The sequence below is a fragment of the Felis catus genome, chromosome C2, assembly GCF_018350175.1.
Source record: "Felis catus isolate Fca126 chromosome C2, F.catus_Fca126_mat1.0, whole genome shotgun sequence".
Taxonomy (NCBI): domain Eukaryota; kingdom Metazoa; phylum Chordata; class Mammalia; order Carnivora; family Felidae; genus Felis; species Felis catus.
This window is the reverse complement of record NC_058376.1, coordinates 55456726-55478212: the sequence shown is the minus strand read 5'-3', so window position 1 is coordinate 55478212 and position 21487 is coordinate 55456726. Positions and strand designations below refer to the sequence as shown.

General features: G+C 37.8%; 1 protein-coding gene across 12 annotated transcripts in view; it reads right to left on the bottom strand.

Moving 5' to 3' along the window:
- DZIP3 (DAZ interacting zinc finger protein 3) overlaps positions 1–21487 on the bottom strand; it is a 137459-nt gene that overhangs the window by 91667 nt on the left and 24305 nt on the right. For all 12 annotated transcript variants that reach the window (XM_045036897.1, XM_019839662.3, XM_011285969.4 and 9 more), the window contains 6 exons: positions 20372–20488; positions 17248–17328; positions 16625–16749; positions 13564–13678; positions 8207–8326; positions 6716–6817 (listed from right to left, as the gene is read on the bottom strand). In XM_045036897.1, the coding sequence (XP_044892832.1) occupies positions 6716–6817; positions 8207–8326; positions 13564–13678; positions 16625–16749; positions 17248–17328; positions 20372–20488 (660 nt within the window). The remainder of the gene's footprint in view (positions 1–6715; positions 6818–8206; positions 8327–13563; positions 13679–16624; positions 16750–17247; positions 17329–20371; positions 20489–21487) is intronic.

Sequence of the window (21487 nt, the reverse complement as noted above, 5' to 3'; positions counted from 1 at the left end):
TATAGACACTCTAGAATGAAACAGTACAGACCCAACCTATGGCCATTAGCTCACTAAAGAGTAACCAATATAGAACTGAGCTTTGGAATTCTACTTTCTTAAGAATTTAATTTAATTATATTACCTTAGGTAAATAGAAATAATACAGATAGGGGTGCTCAGTTGGTTGAGCATCCAACTCTTGATTTTGGCTCAGGTCATGGGATCAAGCCCACATCAGGCTCTGTGCTGACCATGGAGCCTGTTTGAGATTCTCTTTTCTCTCTCCCTCTGCCCCCTTCCCCCACTTGTGCTCTCTATAAATAAACAAATAAACAAATAAACAATTGAAGACTATAACATTTATTATTGTCCCCCGCTCCTTAAAATAGAAACTATCCTTAAAATTGTATGTACCCTTTCCTTTTTTTTGGTTTACCAAATATATATATCCTTTGAATCTATGTTCTTTATGTGAATACACGCAACAATATTCCTATTTTTAGGACTGTAAACTTCTAAAAGGAAGGAAACAAACTGATAAAAATCACTAAACAAAGCAACTAGCAGAGTATCCCCAACACAGACGTGTTTAATAAATGGTGATAATGAACAAAGAATAATGAAGAAAAAAGCACGAGACAATAGGCAAAGAAAAATAGAGGGGAAAGAAAAAGGAGAGAAGGATATGAACAGGAAGAAATGAAGAGAAATGGATAAAGGAAGAAATGCTGAGAAGCGGCAAGATGGCGGCTTAGGAGGACGCTGGGCTCACCACGCGTCCTGCTGATCACTTAGATTCCACCTACACCTGCCTAAATAACCCAGAAAATCGTCAGAGGATTAGCAGAACGGAGTCGCCGGAGCCAAACGCAGACGAGAGGCCCACGGAAGAGGGTAGGAAGGGCGGCGAGGCGGTGCGCGCTCCACGGACTGGCAGGAGGGAGCCAGGCGGAGGGGCGGCTCGCCGGCCAAGCAGAGCCTCCGAGTCTGGCTTGCAAAAGCGGAGGGGCCTGACGGACTGTGTTCCCACAACAAGCGCGACTTAGCGTCTGGGAGGTCATAAGTTAACAGCTCTGCTCAGAAAGCGGGAAGGCTGGAGGACAAAGGGAGGGAGAGCTGCTGAGCCCCCTGACGACAGAGCTCAGTTTGGTGGGGAACAAAGGCGCTCGCCAGCGCCATCTCCCCCGCCCATCCCCCAGCCAAAATCCCAAAGAGAACCAGTTCCTGCCAGGGAACTTGCTCGCTCCGCACAAACACCCAACTCTGTGCTTCTGCGGAGCCAAACCTCCGGCAGCGGATCTGACTCCCTCCCGCTGCCACAGGGCCCCTCCTGAAGAGGATCACCTAAGGAGAAGCGATCTAAGCCTGCCCCTCCTGCCCCTGTGCACCTTGCCTACCCACCCCAGCTAATACGCCAGATCCCCAGCATCACAAGCCTGGCAGTGTGCAAGTAGCCCAGACGGGCCACCCCACCCCACAGTGAATCCCGCCCCTAGGAGAGGGGAAGAGAAGGCACACACCAGTCTGACTGTGGCCCCAGCGGTGGGCTGGGGGCAGACATCAGGTCTGACTGCGGCCCCGCCCACCAACTCCAGTTATACACCACAGCACAGGGGAAGTGCCCTGCAGGTCCTCACCACGCCAGGGACTATCCAAAATGACCAAGCGGAAGAATTCCCCTCAGAAGAATCTCCAGGAAATAACAACAGCTAATGAGCTGATCAAAAAGGATTTAAATAATATAACAGAAAGTGACTTTAGAATAATAGTCATAAAATTAATCGCTGGGCTTGAAAACAGTATACAGGACAGCAGAGAATCTCTTGCTACAGAGATCAAGGGACTAAGGAATAGTCACGAGGAGCTGAAAAATGCTTTAAACGAAATGCATAACAAAATGGAAACCACCACAGCTCGGCTTGAAGAGGCAGAGGAGAGAATAGGTGAACTAGAAGATAAAGTTATGGAAAAAGAGGAAGCTGAGAAAAAGAGAGATAAAAAAATCCAGGAGTATGAGGGGAAAATTAGAGAACTAAGTGATACACTAAAAAGAAATAATATACGCATAATTGGTATCCCAGAGGAGGAAGAGAGAGGGAAAGGTGCTGAAGGGGTACTTGAAGAAATAATAGCTGAGAACTTCCCTGAACTGGGGAAGGACAAAGGCATTGAAATCCAAGAGGCACAGAGAACTCCCTTCAGACGTAACTTGAATCGATCTTCTGCACGACATATCATAGTGAAACTGGCAAAATACAAGGATAAAGAGAAAATTCTGAAAGCAGCAAGGGGTAAACGTGCCCTCACATATAAAGGGAGACCTATAAGACTCGTGACTGATCTCTCTTTTGAAACTTGGCAGGCCAGAAAGAATTGGCATGAGATTTTCAGAGTGCTAGACAGAAAAAATATGCAGCCGAGAATCCTTTATCCAGCAAGTCTGTCATTTAGAATAGAAGGAGAGATAAAGGTCTTCCCAAACAAACAAAAACTGAAGGAATTTGTCACCACTAAACCAGCCCTACAAGAGATCCTAAGGGGGACCCTGTGAGACAAAGTCCCAGAGACATCACTACAAGCATAAAACATTCAGACATCACAATGACTCTAAACCCATATCTTTCTATAATAACACTGAATGTAAATGGATTAAATGCGCCAACCAAAAGACATAGGGTATCAGAATGGATAAAAAAACAAGACCCATCTATTTGCTGTCTACAAGAGACTCATTTTAGACCTGAGGACACCTTTAGATTGAGAGTGAGGGGATGGAGAACTATTTATCATGCGACTGGAAGCCAAAAGAAAGCTGGAGTAGCCATACTTATATCAGACAAACTAGACTTTAAATTAAAGGCTGTAACAAGAGATGAAGAAGGACATTATATAATAGTTACAGGGTCTATCCATCAGGAAGAGCTAACAATTATAAATGTCTATGCGCCGAATACCGGAGCCCCCAAATATATAAAACAATTACTCATAAACATAAGCAACCTTATTGATAAGAATGTGGTAATTGCAGGGGACTTTAACACCCCACTTACAGAAATGGACAGATCATCTAGACACACGGTCAATAAAGAAACAAGGGCCCTGAATGAGACATTGGATCAGATGGACTTGACAGATATATTTAGAACGCTGCATCCCAAAGCAACAGAATATACTTTCTTCTCGAGTGCACATGGAACATTCTCCAAGATAGATCATATACTGGGTCACAAAACAGCCCTTCATAAGTTTACAAGAATTGAAATTATACCATGCATACTTTCAGACCACAATGCTATGAAGCTTGAAATCAACCACAGAAAAAAGTCTGGAAAACCTCCAAAGGCATGGAGGTTAAAGAACACCCTACTAACGAATGAGTGGGTCAACCAGGCAATTAGAGAAGAAATTAAAAAATATATGGAAACAAACGAAAATGAAAATACAACAATCCAAACGCTTTGGGATGCAGCGAAGGCAGTCCTGAGAGGAAAATACATTGCAATCCAGGCCTATCTCAAGAAACAAGAAAAATCCCAAATACAAAATCTAACAGCACACCTAAAGGAACTAGAAGCAGAACAGCAAAGGCAGCCTAAACCCAGCAGAAGAAGAGAAATAATAAAGATCAGAGCGGAAATAAACAATATAGAATCTAAAAAAACTGTAGAGCAGATCAACGAAACCAAGAGTTGGTTTTTTGAAAAAATAAACAAAATTGACAAACCTCTAGCCAGGCTTCTCAAAAAGAAAAGGGAGATGACCCAAATAGATAAAATCATGAATGAAAATGGAACTATTACAACCAATCCCTCAGAGATACAAACAATTATCAGGGAATACTATGAAAAATTATATGCCAACAAATTGGACAACCTGGAAGAAATGGACAAATTCCTAAACACCCACACTCTTCCAAAACTCAATCAGGAGGAAATAGAAAGCTTGAACAGACCCATAACCAGCGAAGAAATTGAATCAGTTATCAAAAATCTCCCAACAAATAAGAGTCCAGGACCAGATGGCTTCCCAGGGGAGTTCTACCAGACGTTTAAAGTAGAGATAATACCTATCCTTCTCAAGCTATTCCAAGAAATAGAAAGGGAAGGAAAACTTCCAGACTCATTCTATGAAGCCAGTATTACTTTGATTCCTAAACCAGACAGAGACCCAGTCAAAAAAGAGAACTACAGGCCAATATCCCTGATGCATATGGATGCAAAAATTCTCAATAAGATACTAGCAAATCGAATTCAACGACATATAAAAAGAATTATTCACCATGATCAAGTGGGATTCATTCCTGGGATGCAGGGCTGGTTCAACATTCGCAAATCAATCGTGATACATCACATTAACAAAAAAAAGAGAAGAACCATATGATCCTGTCAATCGATGCAGAAAAGGCCTTTGACAAAATCCAGCACCCTTTCTTAATAAAAACCCTTGAGAAAGTCGGGATAGAAGGAACATACTTAAAGATCATAAAAGCCATTTATGAAAAGCCCACAGCTAACATCATCCTCAACGGGGAAAAACTGAGAGCTTTTTCCCTGAGATCAGGAACACGACAAGGTTGCCCACTCTCACCGCTGCTGTTTAACATAGTGCTGGAAGTTCTAGCATCAGCAATCAGACAACAAAAGGAAATCAAAGGCATCAAAATTGGCAAAGATGAAGTCAAGCTTTCGCTTTTTGCAGATGACATGATATTATACATGGAAAATCCGATAGACTCCACCAAAAGTCTACTAGAACTGATACAGGAATTCAGCAAAGTTGCAGGATACAAAATCAATGTACAGAAATCAGTTGCATTCTTATACACTAACAATGAAGCAACAGAAAGACAAATAAAGAAACTGATCCCATTCACAATTGCACCAAGAAGCATAAAATACCTAGGAATAAATCTAACCAAAGATGTAAAGGATCTGTATGCTGAAAACTACAGAAAGCTTATGAAGGAAATTGAAGAAGATTTAAAGAAATGGAAAGACATTCCCTGCTCATGGATTGGAAAAATAAATATTGTCAAAATGTCAATACTACCCAAAGCTATCTACACATTCAATGCAATCCCAATCAAAATTGCACCAGCATTCTTCTCGAAACTAGAACAAGCAATCCTAAAATTCATATGGAACCACAAAAGGCCCCGAATAGCCAAAGGAATTTTGAAGAAGAAGACCAAAGCAGGAGGCATCACAATCCCAGACTTTAGCCTCTACTACAAAGCTGTCATCATCAAGACAGCATGGTATTGGCACAAAAACAGACACATAGATCAATGGAATAGAATAGAAACCCCAGAACTAGACCCACAAACGTATGGCCAACTCATCTTTGACAAAGCAGGAAAGAACATTCAATGGAAAAAAGACAGCCTCTTTAACAAATGGTGCTGGGAGAACTGGACAGCAACATGCAGAAGGTTGAAACTAGACCACTTTCTCACACCATTCACAAAAATAAACTCAAAATGGATAAAGGACCTAAATGTGAGACAGGAAACCATCAAAACCTTAGAGGAGAAAGCAGGAAAAGACCTCTCTGACCTCAGCCGTAGCAATCTCTTACTCGACACATCCCCAAAAGCAAGGGAATTAAAAGCAAAAGTGAATTACTGGGACCTTATGAAGATAAAAAGCTTCTGCACAGCAAAGGAAACAACCAACAAAACTAAAAGGCAACCAACGGAATGGGAAAAGATATTCGCAAACGACATATCGGACAAAGGGCTAGTATCCAAAATCTATAAAGAGCTCACCAAACTCCACACCCGATAAACAAATAACCCAGTGAAGAAATGGGCAGAAAACATGAATAGACACTTCTCTAAAGAAGACATCCGGATGGCCAACAGGCACATGAAAAGATGTTCAGCGTCGCTCCTTATCAGGGAAATACAAATCAAAACCACACTCAGGTATCACCTCACGCCAGTCAGAGTGGCCAAAATGAACAAATCAGGAGACTCTAGATGCTGGAGAGGATGTGGAGAAACGGGAACCCTCTTGCACTGTTGGTGGGAATGCAAATTGGTGCAGCCGCTCTGGAAAGCAGTGTGGAGGTTCCTCAGAAAATTAAAAATAGACCTACCCTATGACCCAGCAATAGCACTGCTAGGAATTTATCCAAGGGATACAGGAGTACTGATGCATAGGGCCACTTGTACCCCAATGTTCATAGCAGCACTCTCAACAATAGCCAAATTATGGAAAGAGCCTAAATGTCCATCAACTGATGAATGGATAAAGAAATTGTGGTTTATATACACAATGGAATATTACGTGGCAATGAGAAAAAATGAAATATGGCCTTTTGTAGCAACGTGGATGGAACTGGAGAGTGTGATGCTAAGTGAAATAAGCCATACAGAGAAAGACAGATACCATATGGTTTCACTCTTATGTGGACCCTGAGAAACTTAACAGGAACCCATGGGGGAGGGGAAGGAAAAAAAAAAAAAGGTTAGAGTGGGAGAGAGCCAAAGCATAAGAGACTGTTAAAAACTGAGAACAAACTGAGGGTTGATGGGGGGTGGGAGGGAGGAGAGGGTGGGTGATGGGTATTGAGGAGGGCACCTTTTGGGATGAGCACTGGGTGTTGTATGGAAACCAATTTGTCAATAAATTTCATATAAAAAAAAAATAAAAAATAAAATGCTATGTGATATCCTAAAAAAAAAAAAAAAAAAAGAAATGCTGTGAAGCTTTGAAGGAAAAACAAATACCTGGTCATTTTCACCTGGATATTTTAAATTTTTGAACTTTTTCCAACAAATTTTATGGAAATAAACACAGCAGCTTTTACTGCACATTAACTGAATAAATCCCTGGAAAAGATAAAAGTAAGCAGTTGACATGAAAATAGTAGTTCATACAGATATAGAAAATACTACCATAAGTCTCATTCATTCCATTCATTCATTTATTTATTTATACATGAATACCTTAAGTCACTTTCAAAACTATTCTATAACTAAATGAATTTTACATGGCATTCAAAATTTATCAACAGATCACTGGTCATCGAAGAACTTTATAGGTCATTTTTCATAGGTCCATTTTCCCATCACTAAAGACAGTGCATTAGGATAGAAAGAAAAGGCAATTTGAAGAAGTCAATGTAATCATCTTCCATATACCGCATACAACAAAATATCCAAAATTTGATGTGTGATCTTTTCAGAGGAACATGCTCTCTGCCCCTCTTCTTCACCTCCATTTTTACATTTCTCTTTTCCTCCAGCCCCAATTTCATACCATTTTCTCCTACATCTCTGCTAATAATCACCAGACCTGATTTGTTCTCTTAGTGATAGCTACTGCATTATCCCAGTGTTTAAATTTCTTGTCCTTCCCAGTGTGAGCTCCCTGGGAACTACAGCCCTGCATCCTTTAAATAGGTAAACTACATGAATGGCATAAATTTTTTGGCCAGGAGGTTCTGCTGCTACATGCTGTCCATGTGATTGGAACCCTGGAAGCCTCCCTGGCAAACCTTAGATTTTTATCACCATATTACCTAAACCAAGACCAACTTGCCCCACGTTGAGCACTCCACTTCCCCAGGTCCACTTCCCAAAACCTGTGTTACTCTAATGAATAGATCCTGGATTTCCCACCCATCACTCGCTGTATACATCATGCCTTGCAACTGGATTTCCACTATATGACAGAGGTGGTGTCAGAGTGGCACTGACGGTCACATCTCATCCTATCTTGTGATTTCCCACAGCCTCATTCTGATATATCCAGAGAGAACTAGACTTGAAGTACTTTGTTAAATTTCTTCAAATCCAGGTTGGTTTCATTTTGTTTGACCAAGACCCATACAACAGATAATGATCGCTTAATTAGTAACATAATTCTTGAGGAGTAACAACCTTTCTCCTTAGTAAAATGCTAATATTTTCAACCTATAACATTTCTAACTATAAAGAATATTTCACATATTTTTCATGTATGATTACAGGCATTTGAATATTACAAAATCCTTAGCAAAATCGATTATTTTTTTATTGATTCACAGGATTTAAATAATTCCTGCTCACTATGAATCTAAGTACTCAGAGATACTCAACTTCTTAACTGCATGAATTACTACTGTAATTAAACTAAGTACTCTTTTTAAACAATATTTTGATGCATGATAAACATAATTTTTATCAAAGTTTAATTTTTAATTATATTAATTTAAAATCAGTTAATAATTATATTACCTTGTAATTCGTGTTCTTTAAAATGTCAGCTTCACAAGATCGCTCACAATCTAGATAACTGCAAATGGTCTGCTTCATTATATTACTTTCAGTTGTCTTGATAAAATCATTAAGAAGATCCTAGATTAAAAGGTTTTTTTTAATTTTATGAATTATTAGTAACAAGACTGCAACACTTCCAATATTTTACCTTAAATAATATGTCCATTTTATTATCTCCCTTTTTGAAGGCATTGTATGTTTTCTTAAAAAACAGTATAGAACATATTTCCCTCATTCAAAGTAAACAATACATGAGAAGGCCCTAAATTAGAAATACTGGGTTTTTTACTGAACATAAACATGGAGAAAGGAAAAAGTCTTTATTTGAGTCTATACCTCTGTTCACCATCCTAACTCATGGCATGACACCCAGCATGTTCCTGTTAAAAATTACTTGCTCTGATACACACACAGAGAGACAACAAATCACTGGGAGCCCAGGAGGGTCTGCTAGAACTGGTCTCCAGAACACCATACTGGTAGTGGGACTCCTGGAGTGGTGCAATATGCTGCTCGCTGCCATTATGGGCAGAAGTAGCATACAGAAATATGCTTCCAATGTTGAGTTACAACTTGGAATGAAATTTCCTATTTTAAAAATGCTGATTAAATGTAGATGAAACACATTTCCAGGTCTATGTTAAACAGGTCCTTTCACCAGGTCCTTAATCCTTATCCCTTAGAGAGACAGTATTACAAGATTTCAAATAGCAGTATTTCTAATATACTGAGAGTATACAACATGACTAATAAGCTTCTATAGACTATTTGATAAATCTAGTCACCATAACATTCTTTTGATGCCATTCAGAATTTTAAATTGATGGTTGATATTGAATAATAAGGATATTTTGACCAAATTAACTAAAACATTTTAGTATCAAGAAGAGAGAGAAAGAAATGAGAGGCGTTTAAGGACCTTTCTGTATGAGGGTAGTATATCCTGTCAGCATAGCCAATGGCCAAATGGAAATGCTAAAAACAACAACAGCAGCAACAAAGGACTCACAGAAAATATATAACTACTGCAGTTTCACAGATCTTAAACTTAGTACTTCAATATTGATCTACTGATACTCCCACCAAATATATGCCACACATGCCTATAGGCATATATACATACGGATATACGCAGCTAGCTACAGGGGTGTGTATCTCTGTGTTTTCCATCTTCTCTACGCCAGCCCCTTGCCTTCTTTAGAACACTAACTACAATTTGTAACTATTTTATTAGGTTTTTTTCCCTTTTTAATCCTTTTGTTCCTTATTCTTTATTCCTTATCTCTTGCCTCCCATCTTAGGCATTCATTCATTCAACATATTTACAAAATGCCTGTTTTAAGCCAGCTTGCTATGGAAGTTATGTATGTTAACGGTAACAGTAGTAAACTTAGCAGGCTAAGACTTAGCCCTCATAGGACTCACATCAATGTCATCTACCACTATCTATTCAGCTTCAAGCCAGAAATCTTGAACTCAGCCACTGCATAATAGATTCCATCACCTTTTGCATGTAATATATCAACAAGTAACTACTGAGTCTTCTTCCAAAATACATTGCAAATTTTTCCATTTCTATCTCCATTTTTACCACTGGAGCTGCCTAACAGTTAGGCGCTGTTACCTAGATTATTAACTGTAACAGCTGCCTAACTGCCCCCCTCTTCCCCACCTACTCTGCTCCAAGGTACTCTCTACACAGAAGCAAAAGATGTCAGTTACTTGCTTAAAACTCATCAATGGCTTCCCACTGTACCTAAAACAAAGTGGGGAACCCTTACCAAGGACTGCAAGGTTCTGCAGAACGTGCTGCTGAACCCAGTATATCTAGCCATCTCTTGAAATTCATCTCTAGCCTTGCTCATTATAAAATTTACAGTTTTATCTTTTTCAGTTCCTCAGACTTGCTTGTGAAAGCCACACTATATTCCATTTACCTAGAATTTTCTTCCCCCAGTCTTCACAGAGCTAGTTCTAGTCTCAATCTGCTGGTTCCAACTTGAGTATCACCTCCCAGAGAGGCCACATATACATACGCATATATACGTACAAATATAGATACATACAGTATACAAGTGTATATGTGCGTGTTCTCCATTTTCTCATTTTATTATAATTTGATTGTATCATTCTACTGTTTAAAAGTCTTCAGGGGTTTCACATTAAACTCAAGATAGAGTCTGAACCCCATACTTGGCTTATTAAGGCCTTCCATGGTGTGGCTGACATTTACCTCTGTTATATTATGCATTTATGAAATAAGAACAGACGGTCATTTAAAAAAAACCAAAGAACATAATATGTAACAACAACAAAAACTCTTAGTAGATAATAGCTGAAATAGTCATTGAAATTAAAATTTCAACAGAAGGATAGGAACAATGGTAATGTTAAAAAATAACAAGCATTTCAAAGGACACCACCCTGGCTAGGGTGCCAGCATCTCTAAGGGTGCTATATTGCCCCACCAGGATGAGTTTATCTAAGGGGATATATGAGGACGGGAACAACTGGGGCAGGGAAGGCCTCTGGTGGAACTCACCCAGGATAAAGGGGTACAGGTCGCCCTCTAATTGCCCTAAAAAGAAACTAATCATAATGTCTGAGAAGCAAGATTTTCAGTGAGTTGCCAGGCATCAATCTTAACAGATTAAGAACATGCTGGCCTACAGCCAGAACAGGGTCATTGAAGCATTCTGCTCTGTCAGACATTAAACCTTTATTGGATTTTAAAGAAGTAAGGGAGTGAGGGCTGGTAGAAAGTCCAAAGCAGCTGGAATGGTGGCTGGGTGCCCAAAAAACTCATGGCAGCAAATATTTTTGGAAGCTGTATATAAATATTTTAACATTATAATAACTAATATAACAGCACTAGTGTGCACTGGCTGAATATCAGCCCTACACAGAAAGCTAAAGCTGAGGAAAATATCCTAGAAAATAGTACAAAAAAAAATAAAATGTAAGAAATAAGGAAAAAAATAATAAAATCAGAGATTCAGTTCAGGATGTCAAGTATCTGAATAATAAACATTTCAGAAAGAAAAAATGGAAATGAAGAAATTATCAAATAAGTAAATTTTTAGAATGTACCAGAACATTTTCAAAATATAATCTCAGAACACTAGAGAACACAGAATATCCTAAAAATTCCCAGAAAGAAAAAAACAAAACAGGTTACCAGCAAAAGATTGAGAATCAGAGCATCAGGTTTCTGAAAAGTACTATTGGAAGCAAAGAAGGTAACAGAAACACACTGAAAATATAAAGGAAAATAATTTGCACCCTACAATTGGATGCCCAGGCAAGATACAAATAAAGTGTACAAAAAAGAAATTATTTCGAAGACTTGAAAGATCTCAAAAAATTTACCTCCCAATCAAGTACCCTTTTCTAGGAAGCTGCTGAAGGAGCTGTACCACCAAAACAAGGGAGTAAACCTAAAAAGAAAGCTTGAGATCAAAGAAACAGACGATTCTACATAGAAGTGAAGGATATTCCAAGGAATAAAAGAAAAACCTAAGGCACATTTAATAAAAACATATGACTGACTATTGGTAGGATGGGGAAAGGGAAATGTATGTGTAAAGGGGAGGTATAAGAACTAATAAACCCTCCTCATCTGCCATCATGGGTAGTCAAAGATAATATCTACCATGGAGAAATATTCAAAAAGCAGCACATCTTTTCAAAAAATATAGGTAAATATCAAAGAAAAATGTCTAGAGAGTTGGAAGAAGGTTTCTCTAGTTAGGAACTACAATTAAAGCTGATGTACCACAGACTGTTAATGTTTAAGTCTTCTAATATTTGACAAACTACATACATGTATTATTTTGCATGAAATAAAAAAATTCACTGAAAAAAGTTTGAATAACAAAAAATATTTTAAAAGGAGGAGGAAAAAGAGAAAAGTAAGACCAAGTAGGGCCTGCTTTAGGCAAGCAGTGAAGTTCAATGTTAAAAATAATATATAAAATCATTACTAAGTTAGGTTTAAGGTCGTGTGATTATCCTGATAAATGCCAAAAACTGCTTATTCTATTGATTACTGTGAGAGCTACACTAAAATAGTACTCTGAGAGTGGAGAGTTTTCTATCTCTCCTTCTAGTTATATTAGCTTTTGTCCCATACATCTCGAGGCTCTATTATTAGCTATATACAATTTGACCTATTACAGCTTACTAGAAAGTTGAATTTTGTATCTTTACAAACATCTGCTTTGAGGAATGCATTTGGCTTTAAAGTCAGCCCAAACATAAAGATCCTGAAAGGTTTAAAGTAAAAGTCTGAAAAGACGTATGTCATTCAAACACTAACCAAAAGAAACTCAGTGTAGCTATTTTCATATTAAACAAATTAAAAAGTGACTGTAATATGACTTAAAAGATGGATGAAAGTTACCCCAAAAGTAAAGAATACCCAGAAAGTATGAGGAAATGGAAACCCTCATACTTTGCCTTAAGAATACAAACTGGTACAAACTTTCTAAGAGGATATATGAAGACAAATACCAACATGTTTACAACTGTTTTAAAGACTTCACAATTCCACCTTTAGAAATGTGTCCTATGGGAATTATGTGGGACATGCACAAAGATGACTTTACATAATAATGAAAAACTGGAATGTTTAGGATAAACTGAATATTCAACAGCAGGAAACTGGTTATGCAAATTAAAGCATGATTTTATGATGAACCATGAAAACAAATCATACTGTAGAATAATCTAATTGCTGGGAAACTCAGAGTATATATTTCTAAACTATATATCAATGTATATAACATACCAATTTACTAAAAATAAAGGGTACAAGTGTTTATACATGTGTGTCTGGAAAAACATAAATAAAAATACTAGTATTAGTTTCTCCTTTTGAGGAAACATGGATAAATTTTATCTTTCAGTACTTAAACATTTTTCAAATTTTCTGAAATAATTTTTTTTAAGTTTTCTTAGTACTTTTTAAATTTAAATCAACAACAAAATAACAGTAAGTATAATTAGAAAAAAAAGTAAGTTAATTAACTACCACATTTAGCTATAGCCCCATGAAGTACCGGACCTGCATAGCTTTTAATCTTCTTGTTTCTAAATAACAAATCTTGTTATTTGCTAACACAGCTACCTCACTTCTATGTGTTGAATCATACATTCTGCACAAAGTAATGGGATTAATGTTGTTTCTTATACAAAAAGCTAATTTCCAATAAAAGAACATGCTGCTATAGAATAGGACAAAATTAGCACAGGCCACACTTCATTAAAGAGGATTCTGATTAGTCACAGATGAAATGCTGTTCTTAATTTCTTACTTTAAAAGTTGTAGGTAAATCTTCATCTTCTGCAGGATCTATGTCAAACCAATGATCATTTGTATCTCCTATTTCTTGTAAGCTTTTATGAAATTCTAGCAGTCCTCCATTATATCTGTAAGGCATTTATTTTAAAATAAGGTTAGTTTGAATGGGACTTTAACTAGATAGTTTACCAATAAGACAATGAGCAACTCTTTTTTTTTTTTTTTTTTTTGGTGGTAAGTAGGGTGATGATAACCTCTGGCATGCTATAGAAATACAAACACTAGGACTCTCACCTGTGGTAGATTGGGATGAAATACAGGTGGAAGGGGAGGCAATAGATTATGTAGTAGCTCAAGCTTGAACAGTATGGGGGCCTTGGTAATTAAAGGGATTGTAGAGTTGGTTGGCTTTTGTCTACTGTCTTGGAAGCCTTGAAGAAAGAGAATGACAGTCACAGGTCAGCCAACTATTGACTCAGGGCACACTGTGAAAGACAGAGGACTCTATGGCAGCATTTAAAGAGACTCTCTCCTGCAGCCATAAAGATAATATGTGCTGAAAATCAGGCCAGATTTAGTCACAAGGTGAAACAAACTGCACAAGAGACCAAATGTACCTCCTTGACAGGACTATTACCAATTCAGGACACCCTGTGAAAGCTAAAAGGCCTCTACGGTAACATTTAAAGAACCCTTACCAACTCTAATAAGGGCAAACTGTGCTGAAAATGAGGCCCAGTATTTAATCATAAGGTTAAAACAGCAGCAAAAACTAAAAACACTGCCTCAGTGGATTATGCTAAAATCAGGGCTCTGATCAGGGAGAAAGTAGACCCTGAGGTCTGAAATGGAGACATTTAAGTAAAACCCTTAAATTGCCTTCAACCCTCTGGCTGACAAGGAGTATCAGAATCCCTTTACTGACCAAGTATCATCTGAGGTTCATATCTCAAAAGATGATGCCCTTCCTTCTCAAGATCCTCTCCCATCTGTGCTTACTGACCATAGAACAATAACTCTAGGGTCAGGTATAAACAGAGCCCATTTAAGAAAACAGAGTTCCTGCCCTGAAAGAAAAAGCTTATTCAGCCTAAGAATTGCAGAACTTGACCAGTGTGTACTGGCAGAAACATATGTGGGAGTGGATCTTAAGAGTGTTGACCCAATAGACAAATATACAACTGGATAGAGAAGTGTATGTTGATATGGGAGGACTCTTCCACAATTCAAGATTTACTTTCCTAGCTAGGACATCTGAGACACCATGCTGCTGAGAAGGCTACTTGAAGCTTGGATCCAACATTGACCTATAGTAATTAAGGTGGAAATGCAGGAAATTTGAAGGCAGAGTATTAAAGAAAGTTCAAGGAGGTAAGGATATTATAATGGACTTACTACCTAAGACCAGAGAAGCCACCACTAAACACAGTTCCCTGGAAAGGCACAGAGGACACTCTAACTATTAAAGCAGTGTTTTCAGGCAGTTCAGTGGTGGTTGTTCTCTATAGGCCAGGGATGAAAGTCAATGATGCTGTCATGTGACTGGGGTTTCTAGTTATCTGTGATATGGAAAGCAGATTCTCTCCAACACCCATCAGTAAAGAGACTAAAGAATAGTTCACACATCTGGGGGAAGGACAGCAATATACATTCTCTGTCTTGTCTCACAGCTATGAGAATTCTCTCTACAATATAAAGAGATTTTGATCATCCTAAAATTCTGCAAAACATCACACCAGTCCACTATATTGATGACATCATGTTAGTAAATGGGAAGCAGGAAGTCTTCTGGGTACCCCAGTGAAAAACAAGCATGCCAGAGGATAGACGATAAACCTTACAAAAGAATCAGGTAACTACCACAGAGATGACTCTTCTAGGAATCCCATGGTTGGACACAGCAGTAATACTGCATAAGGATTTAAACTGCCTAATTCATCTTTCAAATCTCAAACATTATTTCCTCAAGAAGACTTCTGATTCCCATAACTAGACTGGGGGCCCAGTAAAAACTTTAATTATTCACTGTATTTTCCTTCATAGCTCTTTATTATATTTCCAAATTAATTAGTTGTATAACTGATTATTTGATTAAGGTCTACAAGATTCACTATAATGTCAGTTACATGAAGATAGGAACTGTTTTGCACATCATTGTATCCCCAATGCTATCTAGAGATGCTAGCACAGTCTCTAGAATATGATATATTCTTAGCAAATAAAATTAATGAATTATGCTACAAATGGCTAAGGGTACAAATAAGGAAACAATCCATATCGGTTCCCCCGTACAATTTCACTAAACATATAATCCCCAATGTTCCCCAAACATAGCATCTGGACTCTTTCAGTGCTTTAAAAGCTCATTTATACCTTAAACACCTATTCAACTGGTGATAGTATTAATAACTACAACCAGCATTTATTTATTAAGCCTACCATTTTTGTGTTCTTAGCACTAATTTTTTTTAAAGTTTATTTATTTTGAAAGAGAGAGAGAAAGAAAGAGAGTGAGAGAGAGAGAAAGTGAGAGAGAGAATCCCAAGCAGGCTCCATGCTGTTACCATGGAGCCCAATGCAGGGCTTGATCTCACAAACTGTGAAATCATAACCTGATCTGAAATCAAGAATCTAACGCTTAACCGACTGAGCCACCCAGATGCCCGAGCACTTAATCATTTGCAACATCCCTATAAGGTTGGCACTATTATTAGTTCCATTTTATAGATAAAAAACATAAGGCTGAAAAAAAAAAAAAAGATAAGGCTGAGCAACACTACATTCCTTAGAGTCATTGATTAGATACATAGTAGAAAATGGATTTAAACCCAGGTCTGTCAGATTCCAAAGCCTATGGTCCCTAATGTCTTTGCTACACTGACTTTTATTGCCATGATCTGTTAGATTTGATATTTAATATTCTCAAATACATTAAAGAAATTATTTCTATAGGAACAGGTGAAGAAGACCCAGAAGAGCACAAATGTCATCATACCTAGTATAGTGCAAAAACTATCCATGTCACAATGCTAAAAGTTGAAAGACAAGATTTACCCATTTATTAAAACCCTTACCTCTTCTGGGCACATCGAAGCAAACCACGTCCAAAATAAACTAAAGACATAAAGTTTTCACATATTTCATTTTCTTGGATCACCATCTTCATCACTAGAAATTTATTCTCTGCTTCTGTATAATCCTGTAGTAACATAAAACTAGGTTTGGCTGATGTAAAAAGCATTTTTTTTTCTATTACAAGAATTATTTTCCAAACTGGAGAAATTAGGGCAGCTTTAATATTGATCCAGTCATGCAGTCATTTATTCACATCTCTAATCCTAGCATCTCTGTATGTGATCATATAGATAATATACTCAGTGATTAAAATACCTATTCACAAAAGAACTTAAGATCTTCCCTAGCCAACATTTCAAAATGAACATTTAGAGAATTTCTTTTTTTTTTAATATATGAAATTTATTGTCAAATTGGTTTCCATACAACACCCAGTGCTCATCCCAAAAGATGCCCTCTTCAATGCCCATCACCTACCCTTCCCTCCCTCCCACCCCCCCCATCAACCCTCAGTTTGTTCTCAGTTTTTAAGAGTCAGAGAATTTCTAAAATCAACATTTTGTTAAAATCAAGTCATCGTATGTGAAAACACTTACAATGGGCAATAATACATACTACATACCTCTTTCTTTCCTCTTTCAGTGAGTGCTACTCCATACAAAAATAATAATGTCAGATAATAACCAATATTAATCTGATGTGCCTAAAAAGAAAAAAATTAATTGGCTCTTTAGACGAAAATAGTTTTTAGTATAGTAAGTTTAATTAAATATCCTAGGCTACTCAGTAATTATTAAAAAGAGTAAAAATTATATTATCGATCATCTAATAAGAGAAATAGCAAATACATTAGATGTATTTGATAATTCAACCCTGAAGAAGAGGATAATTGATAATCTCAAAATAAAACACTAGAGTGTGATTAAAGAAAATGAAAGCCATCAGGATTTATTGTCTCCTTCCCCCTCCTGCCCCCACATGCTACAAATGGCTAAGGATCTCTATACAGATGTAGCCGTGAGTACAACTACATTCTGAGTCCCTGAAGTCCTTCAAAACAGGAGTCCCTGAAGTCCTTCAAAACAGGAGTCCTTCAAAGTCTTAGAGACTCCGGACACAACACCCACTGTACCAACACCAACTTCCTGGTTTTGATAATATATACTGTTATGTAACATCTAACTATTGGGAAAACTGAATGAAAGATATTCAAAAACCTTTCTGCACTTCTGTATTGTACAGCTATATTTTTGCAACTTCTGTGCATCTAAAGTTACCTCAAATAAAAAGTTTAAACATTGTCCATGGAGAACAATATTGTACATTCTGTTCATAAGCTCTCCATTGACTTAAGATCATAACCCTGTCTTTTGTCACATTAGCTTTTTACAAGACTGTCCCATAAACAAGATCTTTTGCAGGTACATAGGGATGATAAGCATCTGCAGGACAGAAGTCTTTTTCTTTACTGATCTAACTGTATTCTCTTACTTAGCATACTTCTCATGGCCAACAGTACACATTTATGAGGTAACTGGCTAGTGTTAGAAGTTTGGCTTCAAATTAATCTCAGGGCAAATAGACATGCATGTTTGCGCTCAATGGACCAAGTGAGTTTGTGTTCACACACCGGTTTCCATCTTAAAATTTCCATTTCTGCAGAGAAGGTAAAATGCAGTTCAGAGAATGGACTCTAAAGCCAAGACTACATGGATTTGTATCCTGACTCTACTACTTACTACCTGCTGAATTAAGCAAGTTGTTTAACCTCTTTGCTTCAGTTTCTTTTTTTTTTTTTTAATTTTTTTTTCAACGTTTATTTATTTTTGGGACAGAGAGAGACAGAGCATGAATGGGGGAGGGGCACAGAGAGAGGGAGACACAGAATCGGAAACAGGCTCCAGGCTCTGAGCCATCAGCCCAGAGCCCGACGCGGGGCTCGAACTCACGGACCGCGAGATCGTGACCTGGCTGAAGTCGGACGCTTAACCGACTGCGCCACCCAGGCGCCCCTGCTTCAGTTTCTAATCTATAAAATGGGAATAATTGTGGAGGGATAGTGGTTATGAAGAGCAAATGAGCTAATCCTTACAAAAAGTGCTTAGAACAGTGTCTGTCATATAGCAAACACTAAATAAGTGTAAGCTATTATTTTATAACTTTAAAAAAATTGGTTTCACAAATAAATACAACAGAGCCTTTGGCTCACACAAGTCTAAAAAGAACATTTTGAGAACAGGATAAGATGTGGAATTGTGGTAATGCTATAATCATAAATAAAAGGTAAAGAACTCAGGAATTTACAGATGTAAGTGGTAGGTTTCTGACCTACATGACTCTGCCCTTCCCTTCCTACGATCCCCGCCACTATTAGCAGGGATTATTCTAAGTACTGGAACTCAATGGATATAGAGATATTATTGGCAACTGTCCCCTGCCCTCACCCCACTGCCACCTCCTACCAAGTTGCTCCACCTATCCTTGGTGGCCTTGGTAGCCTTGAGGAACAGTGAGAGCTATAGGGTACAGCAGTAGGCTGCTCTGATCGTGACGATTCCAATTCTGCTCAACAATGCTACCAGGAGAGGGATCTCTTCCATTTCTTAACGTAAGACTCATCATTGAAATAATGCCTAAGTACAGTAGGCTAAGCAATCAGCATCTGTTAATGCTCATTTATTTCACTTCCTGGTAACCTGGTCAGTGGGAGAAACAGCACATATTCAGCATCCCAGAAGTTCTTGCTGAATACTTGTTAATACAAACTCCATTTTGTTGGCTCTTTTGACTCCATGTACAATTCCTTTAGGGTGGTATGTATCACCACTTAGAACCCCCATCCCGAGAGTCCTAAATAAAGATGATTTCTCCACATCTTTATAATATGGGATTTGGTGTCTTTGGGTACCTTGGTTGGTACCTGGGTGGTCCTTTCTTGACAGTAACAGTAATCCATCTTCTACATATGTACAAAATTTAGTTTACTGATCCAAATTATTCAAGCAACTGATTTTTCCTTTTACTGTCCTATACTATTGGTTCTGATTTTTTTTTTAAGGTTTATTCATTTTTCAGAGACAGAGAGAGAGAGTGTGAGCAGGGCATGGGCAGAGAGGGAGACACAGAATCTGAAACAGGCTCCAGGCTCTGAGCTGTCAGCACAGAGCCTGACGCAGGGCCTGAACTCACAGACGGCGAGATCATGACCTGCACTAAAGTCGGACACTTAACAGAGTGAGCCACTCAGGCGCCCCATATTGGTTCTGATTTTTGATGCCAGGTTTATTCTTCCTCAGATTTTCTATTTACTTCTAACATACAAATATATCTTGTTAATTTTATCTCTCATGAGTACTCAATAACAGATGACAGAAGTTCCAATTTTTACAAATATAGTTACCAGAAGAGGAGCTGATTAATAACTAGGAGGAAAGCAAGTAGTAGTTTCTCAAGTTTATAACTATTTCAATTGGGAAAGTCCAATTTTACTATTTATTGAAGTTTCTCTTTATTGAAAATGAACAATTTTATGGTAAGGAAGGGACTAGATTAGGCTTATTATGGACATGCAGTCATCAAAAAGTACAAGACACAGGAAGGAAATAAATTTATGCATACTTTTTCTCTAGAGGTAAAAGGAAAATACAAACTGGTCTACACCTTAAAACAAGCATGCATTGGCTACCCTCTCATTGAGAAATGTTGTCCAAACCCATTATTTCAAAATTTCAAAAGAAAACACTTACAGTATAATTAGTAGCCTGAACATTCCTAAGTGCTGATTCCAGTTGTGTTATCAAGAAACGTAAAGTTAAAACAGGAACAATTTCCTCCCCATTCTGACTGTTAGCTGCAACTTCTCTCTGTGGAAAATAATTTGGTCCAAAATTTAAGTTAAAGCAAATATCTACACTTATTTTTATTATACAAATAAAACATGCTCGTTGTAGAAAATCTGGAGAGGATTTAAAGAAAAAATCCACACCAGCGAGATACAATTGTTTTCTTGTTTATTTTTCAGTCTGACAAATCTTCTCTGTAACTATTTCCTCAAAACACTTAAAAAGCATTTCTAAGCCTGCTGAGGGGTTGGCCACAACCACTTCTATTAGTAATCCCAGTTTATTCTCATACCTTCTATCCTCTAAGCATAGCTAAAACCTTCCTTCCAGCCCTGACCCTGCAGTAAGCAGGAATGCTTGGCATTAATACCAACACGAGGGCAAGGCATCTTAAGCTACGATCTGATTGGAACCAAGCTAATATATGACTTATATCACAGTTTGTTACTGCCATGGATGAAATGAAAAGGAGGACTGTGTGTTATCTTTGCATCCATTTCCCAAGCCTTGTACCTACAAGTGCTTGGCTTAAATTGCATTATCTGTTTAATGATATATTATCCGTGTGGAAAATTTAACCTACACTTTCTTAACTTGGTTTCTAGTATACGATACTGCTCCGTTTTTCTCCTAGATAACTAGAGACTTTATTTCCGTCTCTCTAGCACTCAATTTGATGAACGTCTTCCCCATCATCACATACATTCCCTAAAGTAATCCACTGTCATGTTTTTAAGTAGTGTCTACATACTGACAGTTTGCAAGTTTATATTTCCAGCTCAGAACCATCCCCTTAATTCCAGACTCATATATCCAACTAGTCACTCAACACTAGCTCTTGAATTTGAGTAGGCATATAAAACCTAACACTGAAGTTCCACCTCCTTTAGAACTAAAAAAGCTGGAAAAAATGTAAAAGCCATTTTTTGAAAGCAACAGAAAGCTATGAAGGCATTGAAAATCTCTGGAGCCAACATTCAGACATGAGACTGACTTTTGGAGCCACTTTTCTCCATAAGG